The 20,568-nt window shown below is 45.0% G+C and overlaps 1 protein-coding gene across 1 annotated transcript in view; it reads right to left on the bottom strand.

Moving 5' to 3' along the window:
- Nucleotides 1–20,568, bottom strand: part of LOC128828172 (maestro heat-like repeat-containing protein family member 2B) — a 38,380-nt gene that overhangs the window by 6,069 nt on the left and 11,743 nt on the right. The window contains exons 12-25 of the mRNA XM_054012602.1: nucleotides 20,335–20,361; nucleotides 19,887–20,009; nucleotides 19,394–19,473; nucleotides 18,777–18,912; nucleotides 18,513–18,608; nucleotides 17,526–17,630; nucleotides 13,033–13,156; nucleotides 11,486–11,595; nucleotides 10,661–10,813; nucleotides 9,174–9,328; nucleotides 7,001–7,163; nucleotides 6,359–6,552; nucleotides 1,568–1,705; nucleotides 1,249–1,360 (exon numbers count right to left, since the gene is read on the bottom strand). Coding sequence (XP_053868577.1) covers nucleotides 1,249–1,360; nucleotides 1,568–1,705; nucleotides 6,359–6,552; nucleotides 7,001–7,163; nucleotides 9,174–9,328; nucleotides 10,661–10,813; nucleotides 11,486–11,595; nucleotides 13,033–13,156; nucleotides 17,526–17,630; nucleotides 18,513–18,608; nucleotides 18,777–18,912; nucleotides 19,394–19,473; nucleotides 19,887–20,009; nucleotides 20,335–20,361 — 1,716 coding nt within the window. The remainder of the gene's footprint in view (nucleotides 1–1,248; nucleotides 1,361–1,567; nucleotides 1,706–6,358; nucleotides 6,553–7,000; nucleotides 7,164–9,173; nucleotides 9,329–10,660; nucleotides 10,814–11,485; nucleotides 11,596–13,032; nucleotides 13,157–17,525; nucleotides 17,631–18,512; nucleotides 18,609–18,776; nucleotides 18,913–19,393; nucleotides 19,474–19,886; nucleotides 20,010–20,334; nucleotides 20,362–20,568) is intronic.

The following is a 20,568-nucleotide window of genomic DNA, read 5'->3' as shown; positions in this document are numbered from 1 at the left end:
TTGGTCCTTGAAATTCTGCCCTTTGTTCAAGCTCTCCATAAGCACTGTCCCCTCCGTGGGGCTTATGCCACTGTAGATGGTGGGGGAACTAGGGCCTGCCCATAACTCTGGGTTCCAAACCATGGACCCTGGAAACAGTAGCTAGGCACTGCTTGATTTCAGTTCATTTTTGCTTCTTCCTACCGGCCACTTTTAGCTTCACTCTCACCTCTGGGTTAAAGTTCTTAGGGACCCTCTTCCTGCAAATCCAGCTTAAGCAAATGCTGCCAGAATCAAACTCTGGCTATCCCCTGAATTTCTGTGGCCAGAGAGCAGCCCCCTTTCTTGCCCCTCCAGGTCTTGCCAGGAACTGAACTGCTAAGGCCCTGCAGCTCCTTTTAGCTGAGCCTGATTGGCTGCTTTTGTGAGGCCTCTCTAGACAGACCCAGATTTGTGGCTGTTTTCCTGGGGCAGGGTGTAGTAGGACCACGGGGCCTCTTTTAAGGAGCCTCAAAGCCCAGGTACAGCCCATCACAGGCACAGATCAATTGTTTTTCTTAGAGCCAGATGAGCCCCTAAGATAGTTGCTTAGCATAAGTGGGAAATATGATGCAGATGTTAGAGGAAGGCTGTGGAAAGGGCGGATGGTCCAGCTGTTATCACACTAGCCCAGGACTTAGGAGACCCAGGTTCAATTTCCTGCTCCCTCAAAGACCTTGGGCAAGTCACTTAGCCCTTCTGTGCATCAGCTCCCTGCCTGTAAAATAGGAATCATCGTGCTTCCCTACCTCCCAGGAGTATCGTGGGGATACAGACATTAAAGAGTTTTGAGGTACTCAGATACTACAGTAATGAGAACCTAAGATAGATGTGAATGTATTTGTATGTTGCTTGTTTTATAGTATTAGGACACTAGGTTCATTCAGAAGATCTGCTGAGCTAAACCAAAATCAGGAGCTGTTGGTTAGTATCAGCACTAGGACTTGGCAGAAGAGGTCCAGGAATTCAAACTCTGTCTGTATCTCTCTCAGCCAGCACCAGTGGTTGTGTAGCTAGCATAGGCAATGACAGCAATAAAAATATCAGAGGGAGAATGACTCAGAAAGGTGTAATGAAATTCCCTGTGAGGTTTCCATATAAAGGAGGACCCATTCTACTATCTAAAATGACAATTACTCCTATGAACTGAACTGTACAACTCCCGAAAGAAAGGCAAACATGAGACAACAGTCTAATGGTGAAACCGCTCTTCAGAACCCTGTGTCTTACCTGGGTAAGGAAAGCTGTGCTGGTGACTCGGAGGTTTTCTGTTGGGGAATTCACCCAGGGGAGGAGGCTCTGTAAGATCTCAGGTGTTATTAGTTCAGCTCTTAGCAGAACACTGGAAGACAAAATAAACCGCTTATGGGGTAGATTGCACACTTCAAACACTCAGCGGCTCTGAGCATACAGCACTGATATCTAAGAATGGGAGTTGTGTGTTTCCACCCAGGGCACCCCCACAAAGCTATAAACTGGAGGTTCCCTCTCAGCCACTCTATTTGCTACTGATTCCCAAGACTAAAATCATGCCTCCTAGATCTCTTACCTCACCAGCAGACACACTCCCTCATGGTGAGTCTTGGGGTTTTCAAGCAGACTCTGTGTTCTCTGCTCCCTGAGCGCTCTCCCCAGTCTCTCATTCCCAGCTCTGAAAAGCACAGCCTCTAATGCTTGGATAGAAAGCCTGGGGAAAGAGAGGCACAGAACTGCAGCAATCAGTAGGAAGGTGCAGCCTGAACAGAGTCAGGAAGCCCCAGTTACTTGTCAGGTCTGCTGTTCATCGACAGTTCATCCATTGGCAATATCCTGGACACCAGTGTCCCTGGAAGGACTTGATGCCGGGAGGTAAGTTTCAGTCTCATACATCTCATATGACTAGTTTTGCTGGGGACAAAATTTTGCAGTCATTTTTTCCTTTCTGCAAGGAGTCTGGGCACTAGTAGAGTACAGTGATATGGAAAAGATACATGATCAGGACCCAAACACTGGGGGCATTGAGTGTGGTGATCACTAATGGACATTTTGGGGTCATATCTCCTGATATGATGTGACAGAGTGCTGAGGGTTTGCACTTGAGTCAGCACTCTGGTCACTATTAGTACTAATTTGGTTCCTCACAGAAGGCCTAATTGGACAGAGGTGTACCTGATTACGAGGTCAGACTGGGGCTAGTGAGTCAAGGAACTAATCATTCCATTAACAGGGAAACTATAAAAGGACATGGGCAGGAGCTCTTTGAGGGGAACAGACAGAGAAAGAAACTTGGGTGACCAGATGTCCTGATATTTGGGGCTTTATCTTATACGGGTAGCTGTTACCCCCCACCGCCTGTCCTGATTTTTCACACTTGCTGGCTGGTCACGCTAGGAGAAACAGAAAGACAAAAAGCTAGGAGAGCCTGACAAAGTGAGGTCTCTGAGTGGAAACACCTTAGCCCCCACTTTTGGAGAAGAGTTTAGAAAGTTGAGATACAATATAAAGGTGCTCTGTATTGGTAGGGGGATTAAACAGACTATATGTTGGTGCTTACAAGCAAGAAAGTCTCAACGTGGTCTGTGTTTGTGGAAGATGTGGGGGTGCAACACCCCTCTCTGTCACAGCTGGGGGCTCATCAGGGATTTCCCTGTTATCTATGCAAATGGAGAGCCTGTTGGAGAAGCCGGTGTAGAGGTTTTGGCAGTCCGGGTGATGGAAGGAACACTGAAATGGATGGTGAAGCAGCAAAGAGAAGTGTAGAACAGGGGTTCTCAACCTTTCTGTTTCTGAGCCTCCCCCCACCCTCAACATGCTACAAATACTCCATGGCCCAGTTCCAGGCCTCTGCCCTGCCAGGCATCAGAGTTTGGGGCTCCTGGCTCTGGTTTTTAACCTCATGGGGTGCAGAGGCTCGGGGCTTTAGTGCAGGTGCTGGGCCTCAGGGCTCCAGCGTGGCTGGGCTCAGAGCTTCAGCTTTCTGCCCTAAGCCCCAGCTAGTCTAATACCAGCCCTGCTTAGCGGACTCCCTAAAACCGGCCTGATTGAGAACTGCTGGTGTAGAAGACCCTACAGACCTTCCAACAATCCCACCATGCAGAAAAACAGCCTTTGCTTGCCTGGTAGGTTTAACAGCAAAAGAGCCTTCAGGAATTTATACAGGAGCAAGCCCAGGTCTGGCAACAACTCCTCCAAAGTCTGGCCAGTCCTGTGACAGGAAATGGAAACCAGGCACAGGAGATCAGACTCTGTAAAATGGGACCTGCGAACAACCCTGATTTGTTTTTAGTTACTCTTAAAGGAGCAGCAGTGAGACCTCATAGGGACAGAACAATGTGGGGCCTTCAGCTGACACCCTATTTAACTGGGGAAGCACATATATGGATCTTAGTGATTAGCAGGCAAGAGATTATGACATGATTAAGGCAGCCATGCTGGACTAGGTGGGGCCTGTCCACAGAAAAGTACTGCCAGAAATGGAGAGTTGAAAGATGGATTGAGGGATTATGCCTCTGTGCATTTGGACAGAAATTAAAAGATTGGGCCACTCATTGGTAAGGCCAGATACTCAAATGGTGGGGGAGATCATGGACTGCATGATTCTGGAAGTTTCTTCAGAGTCTCCCTGAGCATACCCGAGCATGGGTTCCGTGGCGCCAGCCAGTTAATCTGGACCCCACAGTTAAAGTTACAGAGGAATTTGCAGAGGTGGACATTCCCAGAGTGAGTCAGTGGTTTAAGGGACTAGATTTGAGAAGGACCAGAATGCCTCCAGCTGGGAATGGCAGTAAGAAGAAGAGGGAGGCGCCTCAAGGAACTGTAGTGGGAGCTTGTCCTACAGTGTGCTACCGACATAGACGTGAAGGACATCTAAAAAGAGACTGTCCTAAAATGGACTGTGGGTTTGCACAGTTTTGTGGCTGGGATAAGACTCCCAGGCAGGGAAGAAAAAAGAAGGTACCTACCATATCGGTATGGGTAGGGAGGAGCCACGAAAGGGACTAATGGACACAGCTTCATCCTGTTTGTTAATCGGGCAGGAGTTAGTGAAACCCCACTGGAGACTTCCCAGAGGTAGGATCAAAACTGAATATGTACATGGGGACAATAAATTCTGCCCAATGGCAGAGGTGACTCTGGAAATCAAGGGGAAGTTTAGGCAGAAACATGTAGGGGTAGTGGATGGATTGCCCCACTGCCTTCTACTGGGCATGGACTAGCATCCCTTTCTAACAGGGACACCAAGGCATGTATGGAGGCTCAGGAGGGTGGAAACAAAACCTGAAGGGCCAGGTAAAGAGGAAATATATGTAAAGAGGCTGGAGGAACCTAGACATGAAAGTACAAGCCACAGAGAAGGTGAGGATGCAGAAGTCCCCTGAGAGACAAGAGGGAGGAGAAAGAAAACAAAGGTCAAGAGTAAAGGTGACTTAAGATCATCCATTGGGGTCAAACAGTCATCAGAGCCCTTACCACCAGGATCTCAGGAGCGGGCATCCCGAGAACACTTTGGAGGGACTCAGCACAGTCTGTGTTCATGGAAGAGGCCGGGGCACAGCATACCACCCCTCACATATAGGTACCTAAAATGGGCCTGCACATGGGCCAACAGCATGAGCGGAACACTTGTGTCTGCAGCGCCAGCAATCACATAGCTAGGTACCCATCCATGTGAACAAATTCAAGTTTTGTGGACAAAGCTTAGGCACCCTGACTCACTGTGGCCACTACATAAGACCAGCCTTACTGGGTCAGTCCAATGGTCCATCTAGTCCAGTATACTGTCTTCCAACAGTGGTCAATGCCAGCTTCTTCAGAAGGAATGAACAGAACAGGGCAATCATGAAGTGATCCAATCCCTGTTGTCCAGTCTCAGTTTCTGGTGGTCAGAGGCCTAGGGACACCCAGAGCTTGGGGTTGTATCCCTGACCATCTTGCCTAATAGCCATTGATGGACCTGTCCTCCATTAACTTATCTAATTCTTTTTTAACCCAGTTATACTTTTGGCCTTCTCAACATCCCTTGGCAATGAGTTCCACAGGTTGACTGTGTGTTGTGTGAAGTAGTACTTATGTTTATTTTATAGCCACTGCCCATCCGTGAACAGAGTTTACATCCTGGTTTCTTGGGAAAATTCAGAGACATTATAAAACCCTGAAGTCTGTAATTTGAGCACCTTGTTGGCACAGAATAAAGAAACACAACAATAATAGAAACTAATAATGTTGTGAGATTGGTGGGAAATGTACATTAATGGGCTATCAGAGCTGAAGTCAACTGATGACTCAGGAATCTCTTAGTGTTAACTGGCGAGGGGCACAGAGTGGGTGCCGAGTGGTCTGGTATGTACATTCTAGTTCACTAAAAGATTGCCATATGAGTCTCAAATAAAAGCCCATGTCACCAATATCATTGTGAAACACATGTACAGATGCGGTGTAAAGAGACATGTATATGCTTTGAATATTACATTTTCATGATCTGTGTCTAGGGATTAGTCACCAGGAAAGGTGAAAAAATGGTTTTCTTTCAGGGAAGAAATATTTATCCATCTGTTTCTTTATCTCTAAATTAAGCATGTAGGGTTCACATTCAGTTCAGAAGGACTGTGAGAACTTCAAAGAAAGAAAAGTAACAGGAAGTAGACGGGGTGGGAACCCAATTTTGGGGTACACATCAAAGGTATGCTCTAGTATATTTGGGGGACAAAGAAGACACCCTGGCATCTTTCACTTAGGAAGTAGATGGACAGTGATAGGGACAGCGGGGTTGCTATCAGGCGTGATTGAGAACTTTGGGTGAGAAACATCTTTAGACAGGAGGTGAACCTGTTGGTTAAGTTTAGTCTCTAAGAGCATGTTATGATTTCATTTTACATGTAACCATTTTTTGCTCGCATTCTTACTCACTATCATTGGAATCTCTGTTCTTTGATCATCTCTGTTCTTGTTTGCATTATAAATATATCTAAGTGCTGTGTGTTTTACCGTATAGTATAAGTATAGAGTTCAAAGTATAAGGAATAAACTGGTGTGTACTGTTCCAGTGGGAACAGCAGGCCTGGTAATTCTGTGGGTGTTCAGTGGATAAAGGTCTGGACACTATATGGAACGGTCAGAAGACTCAGGTGTTGGTGTGTGCCTATCACTAACCTGTACAAAGAGTCTGAGGAGGCCTGGATGGCAGTGTTTGTTTTGCCAGAGCCTGGTCGTTTCAGGGAAGTGACCCACAGCAGGCACAGACAAGACTTCCTCACTCTAAGGACAGGCAATGGTAAGGTGTCTCGTAACCCTGGGAATTCCTAAGGAGTGTCACACAACTCTATTGGAATTCTCTTTGTTTCTCTCCCTTCCTTCTAATTACCGGCAAGGGTCGCCCTCAGTATGTTGTAGGTCTTTTTGGAATTCCCTCTGGCTGCTTATCCTTGGCAAAGGCATCTCTTGTCCTAGGGTTCGGCTGATCTGCTGCAGGAGAACAGGAAACAACTCTGGGAGCAGCTCCTGCACAGCTTTGCTCGACTGCAGTGCTGACACCACCTCAAAGATGGCACATGTTGCCTGAAAGGAGAGAATGGTAAAAACTGAGATCTCTTCCCAACACCATCACACCCTCTCTCCCCTTCTGAGATCTGCTGTACGAAATTCTCACTTCCGCCAGTAACTTGAATGACTGCGAGCAACTCGCTTAACTCGTGGCTCAGTTTCCCACATCTGTACAAATGTGGATGACCTACCAAGGCATGTTGTGAGTCCTAAGGAATATTTGCAAAGCACTGTGAGAAAGCTGGTTCAAAAACTTTCTAATTGCCAGATGTTATTAAGTAAATCAGCCACGTACTCTAAAACTGCCATATTTGTTCCACAGACAGCAGAGTGGACTCAGGGAAACAGTACATCAGAGGAGAAGTGCCCACACAGCAGTATTATACCACACTTCTAGCTTTGCATCAGCAGGATTGTCACAGGGCAGAGGTAAAGCCCGAAAGACGTGTCTGTCTTTACTTACTGAGAGAGGTTCAGCGGCTGCCAAATCCCTGTCGATTTCAGTCTCTGAGGTGATGCGGCCTTCTTGTCTTGTTGGAATCTTTATCTTGTCTATCAGGATCTTTAGGACTTGAGTGGCAAGCAAGGGGTCTCCCCCCAGAGATCTCCACAGCTCAGTGATGTCACTGCAATTTAACAGAAGTTACATGTGGCCCCTGGACACTTTTGTGGCTCAGACTGAATACGTCATATTTAAGTAAAGACCAAATTTTCTCCTTGCCAATGATGAGAAAGTTAGGAGTACTGTCCTCCTTTAACGCTCCTCGTGTTTAAATATTGAGTTTCCAGTTACAGAACTAGGTTAAGTGACCTAGTCTTACTGCAGCCTCACCATTAATACTAGACTTCAGAAGGACAGGACACAGAGCGCCAACCTCAGTTCCTGCTTTCCCATTTTCCAGTAAATATGGAATCATGAACATGTGGCTACAAAGATCTAGGGTTTGGAAGGCAAATTGATGAAGGAAAAGCCATATTCCTACTAACTGGTGTGATATAGCACGGCCAGAGGACAGCAGGAGAGTGATAGATGGGAGATATGTAAGCCCCAGGATGATGAGAGCCTTAGTCCCTGTAGAGGGAAGAGAGGCTGCTACAGATTAATTACAGGTTTCAGAGTAGCAGCCGTGTTAGTCTGTATCCGCAAAAAGAACAGGAGTACTTGTGGCACTTTAGAGACTAACAAATTTATTAGAGCATAAGCTTTCGTGGACTACAGCCCACTTCTTCAGATCCATATGCATCCGAAGAAGTGGGCTGTAGTCCACGAAACTCTAATAAATTTGTTAGTCTCTAAAGTGCCACAAGTACTCCTGTTCTTTTTACAGATTAATTAGAGGACCTATAACCAATTAAGCCAATTAGAGCACCTAAAGCCAGTCACCTGATAAACCCCTCCTGCTTCAGTCAGACAGTTGGAGGAGTTGAAGCAGAGTTGTTTGGTGTTGGAACAGAGAGCAGTTTGGAGGAAGCAGTTTGGAGAAGAGCTGTGGTGGGCCAGAAGACCAAGACCCTAGCTAAAGGGAAACCCGGCTTGTGCAGAGCAGAGGGACTCTAGAGACACAAGGGGTTGGGAGAAACTTGGCCCAAGCGGAGAGAGGGAAGGAAGCCCCACAAGCTCTAGGTCTGGAGAGGGAAGTAGCCCAGGGGAAGGAATCGCTAGTTCAAGTGGTTCACTGCTATCCCTAGAGCCCCTGGGCTGGGACCTGGAGTAGAGGGTGAGCCCAGGGCCCTCCCTCTCTACTCCCCTTTTCTGGGACACTAATGGGACAGTTGATACCTCAGTTCAGGGGTGAGAAACGGTGCCCTGCACCCCCACAAGAGGAGAAAGTGCGGGACGCAACATAATAGTGCCGGCAATTTGCCACACTGGACATACAACTATGAGACCAAATATTCGTGGCCATCCTATGTCCCCTTCACAAAGGGTGTCCCTACCCTCTGTTTGCCAGAAGCTGGGACTGGGCAACAGGGGATGGATCACTTGACAATTACCTGTTCTGTTCATTCTCTCTGGGGCATGTGGCACTGGCCACTGTCAGAAGACAGAATACTGGGCTAGATGGACCTTTGGTCTGACCCAGTATGGCCGTTCTTATGGTCATAATTCCAGCACTGATAACTGATAACTCAGTTAGGGATCTTTAAATGAAATGATGGATCTGCTTCCAGTCCAGTTTTAAGTACCCAGGACAGCAACTCTATTCTAGCAGCCACACCCTCACTGATACCAAGCAGAGGTCTGATGATAATATTGGCTCTATTCTTTGTAATCAGCCAGGGATTTGGACTTGAAGCTGTCATGCTACCAGGAAACCAACAGCTAATTTCCAGAGTGAGGTCAATTCAGGTGTCTAGAGAGGTAGATGTTTCCAACAATACACTCCAGTTATACCAGTAAAGATAGGTCTTTAGGATATCAAAGCAGCTATTAATTAATGGAAACAGAATGACACTTAGTTTCTCTCCACACCCCACCTTAACATGCTCTTGGACCTTCCTGCAGAAAGACCCAGGCTATTAACCTTTAGGAATTATCCCAAACTGTTTGCTGCTTAAATAAAGCCCTACATCTCCCAGTAAAGCTGAGGGATCCATGTTTCACCAAGACGAATGCAATAGGTAGCGGTATATACCTGTCCATCGGCAGAGGTTCGCCGAGGAGGCTGGAGATCACCGTCTCTAGGTCACGGTGAGCTAAAATGGACACCGCCTCCACCAGGAACTGCCTCAAGCTGCCCTCCTGGATAGTAGGCATGTGGCTATATATTATAACCAGGATATCTGGCACCTGGAAGGAACAAAACCAGAAAGAAATGTCCTTTTTTCTTTCTCTCCATTCATTCTACAGAATCAAAATCTTTATTTAGCTATTTAGCCAGTTGCTGCTTTTTTAGAAATTCTTCACTTCAAGAAACAAAATGTTCAAATATGTCTGCATATATTTAACCCACAAAAATTGCCCACACTTGGCTGTAAAAACTAAAACTGACACACACATATACATACCAGGTAATGTAATGTGGTGGTGCCCAGCTATGCATTAAATAAATCAGTTCGCATGCACAAAAGAAGGCTTTGTTTGCCCACATTTTGCAGGTGTGATTTAAGCAGCCAAATCTGACCATTTGCCTCGAAGAATGCCTAGTTCATAAACAACCACAAGCACAAAATATGCAAGTGCTTTAAACACAGCGTGCAAATGCCTGGGACTATGAACAGGTGACGACCTCTCATATTCACTCCTGGCCCTTCACATCTTCAAAACACTGTGCAAACATGGCAGTTCTGCTGCGAGGGTTCCCTGTCCTGAGACCTTTCACCAGCCTTGTTAGAAGATTTGTGGAGTGCTCCTGTCATCTAGCCCTAACGCACTGGGCTCCAGAATAAGGCATATAAATAGTGGATCCCAAAGACACTATAGTTTTCTCCCTCCCTCCCCTCTTCTATTCTTAAAGGGTACGTCTACACAGCAAAAAAAAATCTCACAGCAGTGTAAAAGTGTAGCTGTTCCTGGTTGGGCTGGAGCCCAGGCTCTGAAACCTGGCAAGAGGGTGGGTCTCAGAGCCCAGGCTCCAGATAGCACTGTAGTCATTCCCAGTCAATTTTTATCCAGGTAGCCCTTAGCCATAGGCCTCCTAATAACTGGATGATTCCAAGTGCCAGTCATTCTGTCTTGTTGTATTTTCCCCAGAGTCTGTTTTTTCAAGCCTTTCTTGGCTGAATACTGTGGCAACAAGCTAGACAAATAAATAACCAACCATCTTCCTTTTCCCTTTGTTTCAGAGTAGCAGCCGTGTTAGTCTGTATCCGCAAAAAGAACAGGAGTACTTGTGGCACCTTAGAGACTAACAAATTTATTAGAGCATAATAAATAATAATAATATGCTCTAATAAATTTGTTGGTCTCTAAGGTGCCACAAGTACTCCTGTTCTTTTCCCTTGGATTATCTCTGTCTACTGCGATTGATTCTGCCATTGCCTATCTTAGGGTAGGAACAGAGATGGAATCGACTCTATGTCCGAGGGGGAGAAACAGCAAGATTTTTGTTCATTACACATAAGGGCAAAGATCTAAAAGCCTAGAGTTTAGACAGAAAACCTCTCCAGTTTCCCGTTTTACCTTGTCCAGCATGGCATCTCCACACTCCTTCAGGATGATTTTCATCCACAGTCCAGCTGCCGTGGCACAGGTGGGGCTGGCAGACAGCATACCACCCAATGTGGCCTTAATAAAGTCTGTGGCCTGTTCTGAGGAAAAGTACTCACTAACAACCTGGGAACAAATCAAAAACAGGAGAGACTGCAATGATGTCTGGCTTTTTAAAAATGGAGGCCTAATATCTCTATGGAAAGATATATGCATCAACAAATTGTTAATTAGCCTCATGTCTAGCGAGCCATTTGTGATTACAATTCTCTCTACAGTCTATATATGACATTTTTGTATTCTACACTAATGATATCAGGTTAGAGGCAAAGCCTCTGTTGCACAATTAGCACAACATTGTACTGGATATGCAGGAGGTTAGTTTCCAGTTTCTATTCTCTTATATACACTGCATCTTTTTACAACTTATAAAATGAAGTAAAGAGAGACATGCACACAAATATAGGCTAAGGCAAACCCACAAAGTGACAGAATGAAGACTGGGTGGTTTCTCAGCTTGATGTTCCACTAACACAGTTTTTTCTCATGGATGGCTGGATAGGTACATGTGTGTGCAGCTGCGTGCGTATTTTCATGTGCGTGCAACATTCTGTGGAATCTGGTTTTTACATGACATTCATAGCACACATCTATGAAAAGCATCTTGCTGGTTACTAGCAATGAATGCCCCGCTCCCACAGCTCACTCCAAGTACGGAAAGGCATCATGAAAGCGTAAATGTAAAATGAATGGTGCCCCGTCACTAGAACATCCGCACAAGCTTTTTGAGGCAGTTACCCTGGCCATTTTGGAAGATGCCTGAAACAGAGCCTCAGGGTCTGGAGCTGTTAGTGCTTCACGGAGACATCTCAGCTCCTCCGCCACTGACCCCAGATTCATGGACTGGCCTGGAGTGGAGAAAAGGAGAAAAAGTACTGTAACGATTAATGAAATTGAACCTCTATTGCATGGATATTCATACAGAAGGATCCATGTGCTATGCTGCTATCAGCATAGTGTAAAATCTTGGCCCCATCAAAGTCAATGGCATAACTCCTGTTGACTGTAATGGAGTTGGGATTACACCCTAAATGTCTGAAAGTTAACAGTAGTGGTATGTTATTGTGAATGATACAGGATTGAACAAGCACTGTATTCAGCTTGGAGCAGCTTTCTGGATGTGTCTAGTTTCAGTAGCCTCTCTGCTCTCAGTATTTAAATCTAATCTCATATTCAAGTACAAGTCATGCAGGTAGATCTCAGGTTCCAATGTAGAGGTGAATCCCTCCACCAAACTCTCATTGTAAAAGAGATGGGGCTGGACAAAAACTTCAGCAGGAAACCCAGGCTCATCAGTCACTTCTAAACAATGCTGGGATTTCTATCTTGTACATGCAAAGATTGGAGTCCCTTCTTCTGTTTCTGAATCACCAACACTGTTTTTTAGGACTGATTAATAATAATTGGAAATAAGGTGACCAGATGTCCCGATTGTATAGGGATAGTCCCGATTTGGGGGGTCTTTTTCTTATATAGACTCCTATTTCCCCCCACCCCCTGTCCCGAGTTTTCACATTTGCTGTTTGGTCACCCTAATTGGAAATGGCCTTAAACAATAACCAAGCCCTATCCCTTTACATCTAACCATTAGGTGAAAAGAATATCCTACTCTTTCACAAAGGGGAAAATGGCCTACACTTACTCCAGTAGCTTTGAATGCTCATGACAGAGGGCTGCTGGAAGAACATTTTGTTTAAAGAATTATTCCAGGAATCCCCTCCAATACAGCCAGTGGCAGGGTAAAGAGAATGAAAATGTTTAGTACCAAGGGCTTGTCTACATGGAGAGAGTCAAGAAAGCTAATCCAAATTTATTTTCAAAATGCATTAGTTAAACTTCATTAAACACCTATGGGGACACACTTATTTAGAATTAAAGGGGCCTTATTTCAGGTTAGTTTCATTCATGTAATTCACTAAAATTAATAAGGGCCATTTTAATTCAGAATCAGAGCATCCACACATGTGTTTAATGCCACTTTAAATTTACACCTTTAGTTCATTTGGATTAACTTTCCTTATTGTCCCTGTGTAGACAAGCCCTAAGGAATTTAGCAGATATCTACCTGTATGCAGACCATTTATTATTTGTACAGTTCCCAAAAGTGTGCTAGGCTCTTTACACATCACAATCTTCTCTTCTAATGAGGTATTTACAAGATGCCCACCATTCTGTTATCTAAGTGCTAACAGACAGGACAGAAAGAACTAGACAGGCAGAAAAATGGACATTACAACAGTGAAAGAACGTGAAGAGTTACTTATACCTGCTAATGGTCTCCTCACCTTGTATACAGAGAAGGCAGCTGATACAGTCAACCACCCACTGACGGGACGTGGCCAGTGAATCACAGCTGTATGGTGCTATTAGTCCAATCAGAGATCCAAACCGATTAAAAGTTTCCTGAGTCTAATTACAAAAGAATGAAGAATGAACGTTCTCCAGCTGTACTAGACTTCACTTGCCATCCTTACTGTTGCTACCAGTCAGCTCTGTGTTTTTGGGGAACCAGGGCACAGTATCTAGCCTGTGTGACTCATGAAGGACACCCCTCACCCCCGTCTCTGTTTGAACCAAAACCGATCAGAGAAAAGGCTTGCAGAGAACAATGAAGGGCATGGGGAGACACACCTAGACAAGGGTGACAAGATTAAGACATCTCCATTTTTGCATACAGAATGAAGAACAGAGACAACTCCCCTAGCCTCATCTGCATGAAAGATGGGACAGGGATTAGCATAAAGAATGAGGAAGGGGGAACCGCACTAAACTCTGGGACCAGAAAATCAGGGACGCACTGCATCATGGGAATCCCTGCTCCAGATGTTTATGAACCTACGCCTGCACACACCCGGCTCAGCAATTATCAGAGCAATTCTAGTAATAAATCTTTGATTGATATCCCATAATACTGAAGCAGTCTAGTTGCCTTGTGAGCTCCCTGGCAGAAAACAACACCCATAGCCAAGAGTGATCAGCTCCTATTGTCTAGCCCAGGGGTCGGCAACCTTTCAGAAGTGCTGTGCCGAGTCTTCATTTATTCACTCTCATTTAAGGTTTCACGTGCCAGTAATACATTTGAACGTTTTTAGAAGGTCTCTTTCTATAAGTCTATAATATATAACTAAACTATTGTTGTATGTAAAGTAAATAAGGTTTTTAAAATGTTTAAGAAGCTTCATTTAGAATTAAATTAAAATGTAGAGCCCCCTGGACTGGTGGCCAGGACCCTGGCAGTGTGAGTGCCATTGAAAATCAGCTCGCGTGCTGCCTTTGGCATGCGTGCTATAGGTTCCCTACCCCTGGCCTAGCCTAAAGAAAATCCTTGAGCCATCAGTTTACCCATAAACAAATCTAGTGTTCTCCATTGAGCCATTGTATTTTCTCTACCAAACCCCCGACCTATGCCCAAGTAAGGGTTCTGATGTATAGACCCAAACTCTGCATCAGTTCCATTGGGATTCTATCTCCTGACTGATCGTGCTGGGGGCTCTGCCTGTCTTCAGCACTCAGGACCCTGAGTGGGGGAGATCCTTCTCTCTCTGTTTTCTTTTCTACCTCAGGTATTAACCTTTAAAATGTAACTGTTATGTTTGTTTAGCCCTCCTTGTGTAGTTATCACTATTATTCAATAAATAACTTTTATGGTTCAGCTGGTTGCTTCTCTCTCTCTCTCTCTGAATTTTACTCTTTTGTGTTTTTAAGCTTCCCCCATTTACTCTGCAGCAACACTTCTTGTACCTAAGCTAAAGATCCCTGTAGTACCCAAAAATACTGTGGGGTTTGCTCATCAAGTGTGTTACTCCCAGTACAATTGTAATGTGAAAGTGTGATAGGGACATGTTAAACTTGGGGCACATAAGGGAGGGGCAGCTGAAAGTGCTGTTCAACCCAGCCTCTTGAGACCAGGGGCACATAAGGGTACCAGCTTGAAAGTGCTGCTTAACCCAGCCCACTGAATACAGGGACACATGAGGGGATCAGATGGGGCGTGCTGATTGACTTGCTCTGCTAGTGTGTGTGTGTGTGCACGCGCGCGCATCTTCATCTAGTTCTAGTTATTAGCCCTGGGGAACCTAGGTCCTGCAGGGTAGCTCCATTGGGAGCTCCATTGGGAGGGGACTTGTAGAAGGAAGGAGTAGAGCTCCATATGAACACACAAGTGACATAAGCCCCACATTAATAAAATTACAGAACCCTCCCCACCCTCCCCAGAAGAGTAACCCTAATCAATGAGCCTACCCAAAGTGACGGGCACATCTGATAACATTGTGCCTCTGATTCCTGTACTGAACTGGGGAATGCACATTGGAAAACAATCCCAATTGTACATACAAATGGATGGGGTCTAAATTAGCTGCTATCATTCAAGAAAGAGACCTCAGAGTCGTTGTGTACAGTTCTCTGAAAGCATCTGCTCAACATGCAGTCAAAAACCATAACAACATGTTAGGAACCATTAGGAAAGGGATCGATAATAAGAGAGTAAATATCATTATGCCACTGTATAAATCTACAGTACCCCCACACCTTGAATACTGCGTGCAGTTTTGGTCATCTCATCTCAAAAAAGATATGTTAGAATTGGAAGAAATCCAGAGAAGAGCAACAAAAATGATTAGGCGTATGGGACAACTTCTCGTACAAGGAGAGATTAAAAAGACAGGGACTTTTCAGCTTGGAAAAGAGACGACTAAGAGGGAATATGATAGAGAACTATAAAATCATGACTGGTGTAGAGAAAGTCAATAAGGAAGTGTTATTTAGCCCTTCACATAACACAGGAACAAGGGGTCACCCAATGAAATTAATAGGCAGCAGGTTTAAAACAAACAAAAGGAAGCATTTCTTCACACAGTGCAGTCAACCTGTGGAACTCATTGCCAGGGAGATGTTGTGAAGGCCAAAAGTATAACTGGGTTCAAAAAAGAATTAGATGAGTTCACAGAGGATAGGTCCATCAATGGCTATTAGCTAACATGGTCAGGGATGCAACCCCATGATCTGGGTGTCCCTAAGCCTCTGACTGCCAGAAGCTGGGGCTGGGACTGTCTAACAGGGGATGGTTCACTTGACAATTGCCTTGTTCTGTTCATTCCCTCTGAAGCATCTGGCACCCACCACTGTCAGAAGACAGGATACTGGGCTAGATGAACCATTCTTTTGGGGGATCCAGGAAAGCCACTCTTATGTTTTATGTTCTTAGCTGATTAAATAGAAATTCAGCTTTAGCATCCTGGGAGCATAAGAACCAAGAATGCATTTGTGACACTGGCAGACCAGTCAACCTGTGTATGACCCATAATAACTTAACAAGAGGCGCTTCTACCGTATCAAGACAGTTCACTTGCATGTGAGTTTCTAAGAGATGTATTAGTCTAGCAATCATCAACTCATTCAAAAATGAACAATAGAGGCTAAGTGTATTTGTCTGTGTTTTTCTATACCCGGTTAGAAGTTTCACAATGTAACCAAATTAGCTTGTAGATGCTAATTCCCTTTCATGTCTTAATTGCCTTAATTATGTATGCAAGGTGTTCAGTTAACCTTAAAATCAAAGATGTAAGACACTCCAGGAAACCAATCATTTCTACATTATCTTCAGCTTAACTATCTGTGTTATAATGGAAGAACGGCTAATTACCTTAAGTGAAGGAATGTAACTAGTTCTTCAAAGCAAAGTACAACAGGTGATCTGCATTGGGGGAAGGTCCTTCTGTGACAATTTCTGTGAGGTAGGCTTGTCAGCCTGCTAGAATAGCTATAAAAGAGAAGGCTCGGGCCTGAGCCTATCATCTCTAGTCTGCTTAAACTTTGAACAGGGAAAGTGTAAGCCATAGGACAGAGATTTTCCAAATAACATTTGGAATAACCCGGAAAGTGCATGGAAAAAACTAACAGACTTTACATCTAAGCTGCCTTTGGATTCTGATCTGTTGGGATGATTCCAGAGAGACTTTTACAAATCAGCAGTTTATTCCATCACTGTTGTGATCCTGAACTATGAACATTGAAAGTCACTTGTATGGATATTGATCATTTAACCATGTGTAACTCTCTTCTTTCTTTTAACAATAAATCTTAGATTTAGTTATTAAGGATTGGCTGACAGCATGATATTTGGGAAAGACCTGAGATTCATATTGACCTGGGGATAAGTATCTGGTCCTTTATGATCAGTGAACCTCACATATGGTGAGCCAGGTTTTCAGTAATCCCTCACTATTCTATATTAAACATAGAATATCAGGGTTGGAAGGGACCTGAGGAGGTCATCTAGTCTAACCCTGTGCTCAAAGCAGGACTAATCCCCGGAGAGATTTTTACCCCACTTCCCTAAATGGCCTCCTTAAGAATTGAACTCTCAACGCTGGGTTTAGCAGGCCACTGCTCAAACCACTGAGCTATCCCTCCCCCTGCTTCCAAGACATGGATGTTTAGATGGGAGCCAAGGTCTGGACTGCGAAAAGGGGACTCCGTTTGGCATCTTGTTAACTAGGGTGGGAGCTCTTCTGTTGTTGACTTGGTGAATCTAATTCTAGAATAAGCCATCAGTTTGGGGGATTGGCTGCCCTCTACTTCTTGCAGTCTGCCCGGAGTGTGGTCACAGCATTGTTGTGTAAACCTCTCTCTTCTGGAAGCAGGGGGATCTTAGTCACCTTGAGATCCCAGCTGCTGCCCTGGAAGAGTTTTTTATGCATTTGCGTGGAGTGTCAGATCTGATATAAGCAGGGAAGTCAGCTCAAGGAAGAAATAAAGAGTAAGAGGCTATACTCACTGTGCTATTAACTGTCTCTTGATATGCAGTCAGCAGTTGGGTGCTGGCCTGCAAGGCCCTTTCTCTCTCCCACTCCTTCTCTGAACTGAACCATGGCCTTAGTAGCTGTTGGTAGAGCAGAGGAATGGACAGAGTTAGTACCAGAAAATCCCCCCCAAAAGTTCCTCTTAAACAGGTTTAATTGTCACTAAAATCCCTCTCCAAAGCATCTGACCTCGGTGTAGCAAAGGAATTACATGTCTAATGGAAGAGCCCCTTAGATATACAAGTCCCAGGGACCAGATTCACCTCTGGTGGTTGAAGCCAAAGGAGGTACATGAGAGATGAATCTGGGCCCGTGTATGTGATGTCTGCTGTAGACTGTCTGATGGGAGCTGTCTAGCACTTTGCATGCTGTTTGATGTCTGCTGCTGTGGTGTTTCCTGGGCAACTTCTCCCACTTCAAGTGGCAAAATGACAGAGAGGAGCATTTCTTTTTATTAATTTGAATAAGAGCAGAGAAGTCCCCCCAGCTCAGCTCCTTTTATAACTTCATTTTTATACTGAAGGTGCATGAAACTCCCCACCCCTCAGCTCTTCAAGATATTCTGTTCATGTCTGAGGAACAGGAAGTCTCCTCTGAATGAGTTTCCATACACAGGGCTTAACTCAATAGTAATGAATTCCTCTTAGAAGAAATTATCAGTTTAAACTGATTCTCTTGGATTTGGCTACTGCAGTGGTGATTTTCTTGCCGGTCCAAGTAGTGTCAACTCCATTGTAAGAACTCGATCCCAATCCAGCCCTGGTATAAAATGGCATAGCTTCCGTGGATTTCAATGGGGCAAATGCCCACTTATCACAAGGAAGAATGTAGTGCTTTCTCCCTAAAATTAACTCCATTGTGGAAAATTCCTCCACAACTGAAGCTTGACCCCCCTAAATCTCTGACTCTTCCCTGCTGTAACACAAGAAACCATCTCCACCGCGGTTCAATGGTCTACTCACATCAAACATTTCCTGGAACCAGTCTGCGGTTGGTTCTTCCTCCAGCAAAGTCTTCATTAGCTTGCCAAGGGCTTCCACGGACCTCATGTACAGTGACTGAAACCAGAAGAGAAGGAGTGAGGCTCAGCGCATATCATTTGTGTGTGTGGGCTGGGTAAAGCCAACCATAACCTTGCCAGGGAGGCCATGTGTGACTGCCATCGCCCAGTGCCTGCTGGGCAGAAATACAGTGGATGGTGCCAGAGGAGAATTGTTGTCACGTACCTGTATATGCAGAGCATCCTTTGCTGTCTCGCCTTCCTCTTTCGTCTTCTCCAAGGGAGGAAGGGGAAATAAACTTTTGAAACACTGATCTAGGAGCTCACGGTTTTCCTCCAAGGTCAAAGATGGCTTGAGTTTGCTGGCAGAAGAAAGAGAGAAAAGTCATGCATTAGACTCAGTACCACCTCCAAGTACAAGAGTGGGTCCAATGGCTAGAGATTGCCCCAGTCTAGAACCCCAAATACAAACAACCCTTCACTTTGCAGCTGAGCACCTCTTTGCACCTCTATTAACTATTGGCTCATCTAGAAGTAAAGCTAAAGCTTCAAGTCCCCTTTTTAGAGAAACCCACAAGCTTCCTTCCCCCTGCCAGCTAGCCAGACACCTCCCTCCCCATCTGAACTCTCCTCCATTGTACTGCATGCCCCACAACCTCCAGTCTTGTGTCTTTCAAGCACAAACCTCCAAATGGACACATTCAAACCCTCAAGAACGAAAGTTCTGCTGGTGAGCAGCATGTGAGCCAAACCCTGCAGGCAGACTGCTCCCAACCTGACACTCCTGAATTAACAAATAAGAAGTCATCACAGTGCCAGGAAATATGGCAGAAAATAGTCTACCTCAGATGTCCAATGGCAAGAATTGCCTTGTAGCGAACTGGAGATGCCAGGGAATCCAGTGGTTCCTTTTTAATGAAGTCCTGAAATGCATTAATAGGGACATAAAAAATGGGAAATGGATTTGAAAGGCAGAGAGGTCTTCCTCTCACACCCTGAAATAGGGCCATATGCCAGACCTGTAATAAACAGACACCGTACTCAGCAGGCTCTCCGCCTCAGAAATGGACCGTAGGGCCATCTGCAGGCTATACGGAGGACAGAAAGATAACTCACCAGACAGAAGCCATTCCTTCCAGTTACAGCCCACAATATGTCAGCATCTCTGCCGAGCTCAGAGTGGACCCAGCATTTGGGGTGCCATGCAGGTAGCTCATGAGACTGCAGTAGTACAGTCACAGCCAATGGCTAAAATAACATCTCCCTGGAAAACCAGTCTTATTGCATTACAACAAACTCCTTTGTACTTCAGTCCTCAAAGCTCCTAATCACTCACCAGCATGTAGCCAAGGAGCTCCTGTTTGTAAGAGAATTCGAACTCCTGGGAATCTCTGGTCTCCAAGATGGCACAGCTAATCTCCGTGACATTCTGGATGAGAGTTAATTTTAGGTACATGTCCTACATAATCCAGAAGGAGAAACAAGGGAATGTGGATGAGAAACTGAGAGAAGAACCAGAGTCCAGAAGATAAAGATCAGGAATTAAATCTAGCCTCAGGGGAGAAGAGAGGTGTCCGCAGACCCCAGAAGGCAGAGGACCCCATCTCTGCACCCACCTCAGAAGAAAAGAAAACCCAGGTTCATCAAATAAATCCAGGTCCACTTACACCAGAGCAACCAGGACTCCTGCTTGATGTAGCAAGGAAATCAAGCTCTGTGCAATTTAAACAAGAAACTTGTGTATAGAAAATGCAAGACCTGAGAGCGGATTATTTAGAATTTACCTTGTTCGTAACAGTGATGCCCAGCACCTGAAAAACGAAATGCAAAACAGCTCTTAGCAATGTATGTCCAACATAACACACATCCTCAAAATGTCCTGGCTGTTGAATATGGAGCAGAGAGAAATCACTATTGTTAAATCTTCCAAAAGGCAGGAAATGTATCCCGAGGGGGTGTTTTGTAGAGGTCAATATCAGGGGCCATCCTATGTAATATTTGCATTTGTGAACTACTAG

This window comes from Malaclemys terrapin, chromosome 23, assembly GCF_027887155.1.
Source record: "Malaclemys terrapin pileata isolate rMalTer1 chromosome 23, rMalTer1.hap1, whole genome shotgun sequence".
Lineage (NCBI taxonomy): Eukaryota > Metazoa > Chordata > Testudines > Emydidae > Malaclemys > Malaclemys terrapin.
This window is presented reverse-complemented; position numbering and strand designations above follow the sequence as displayed.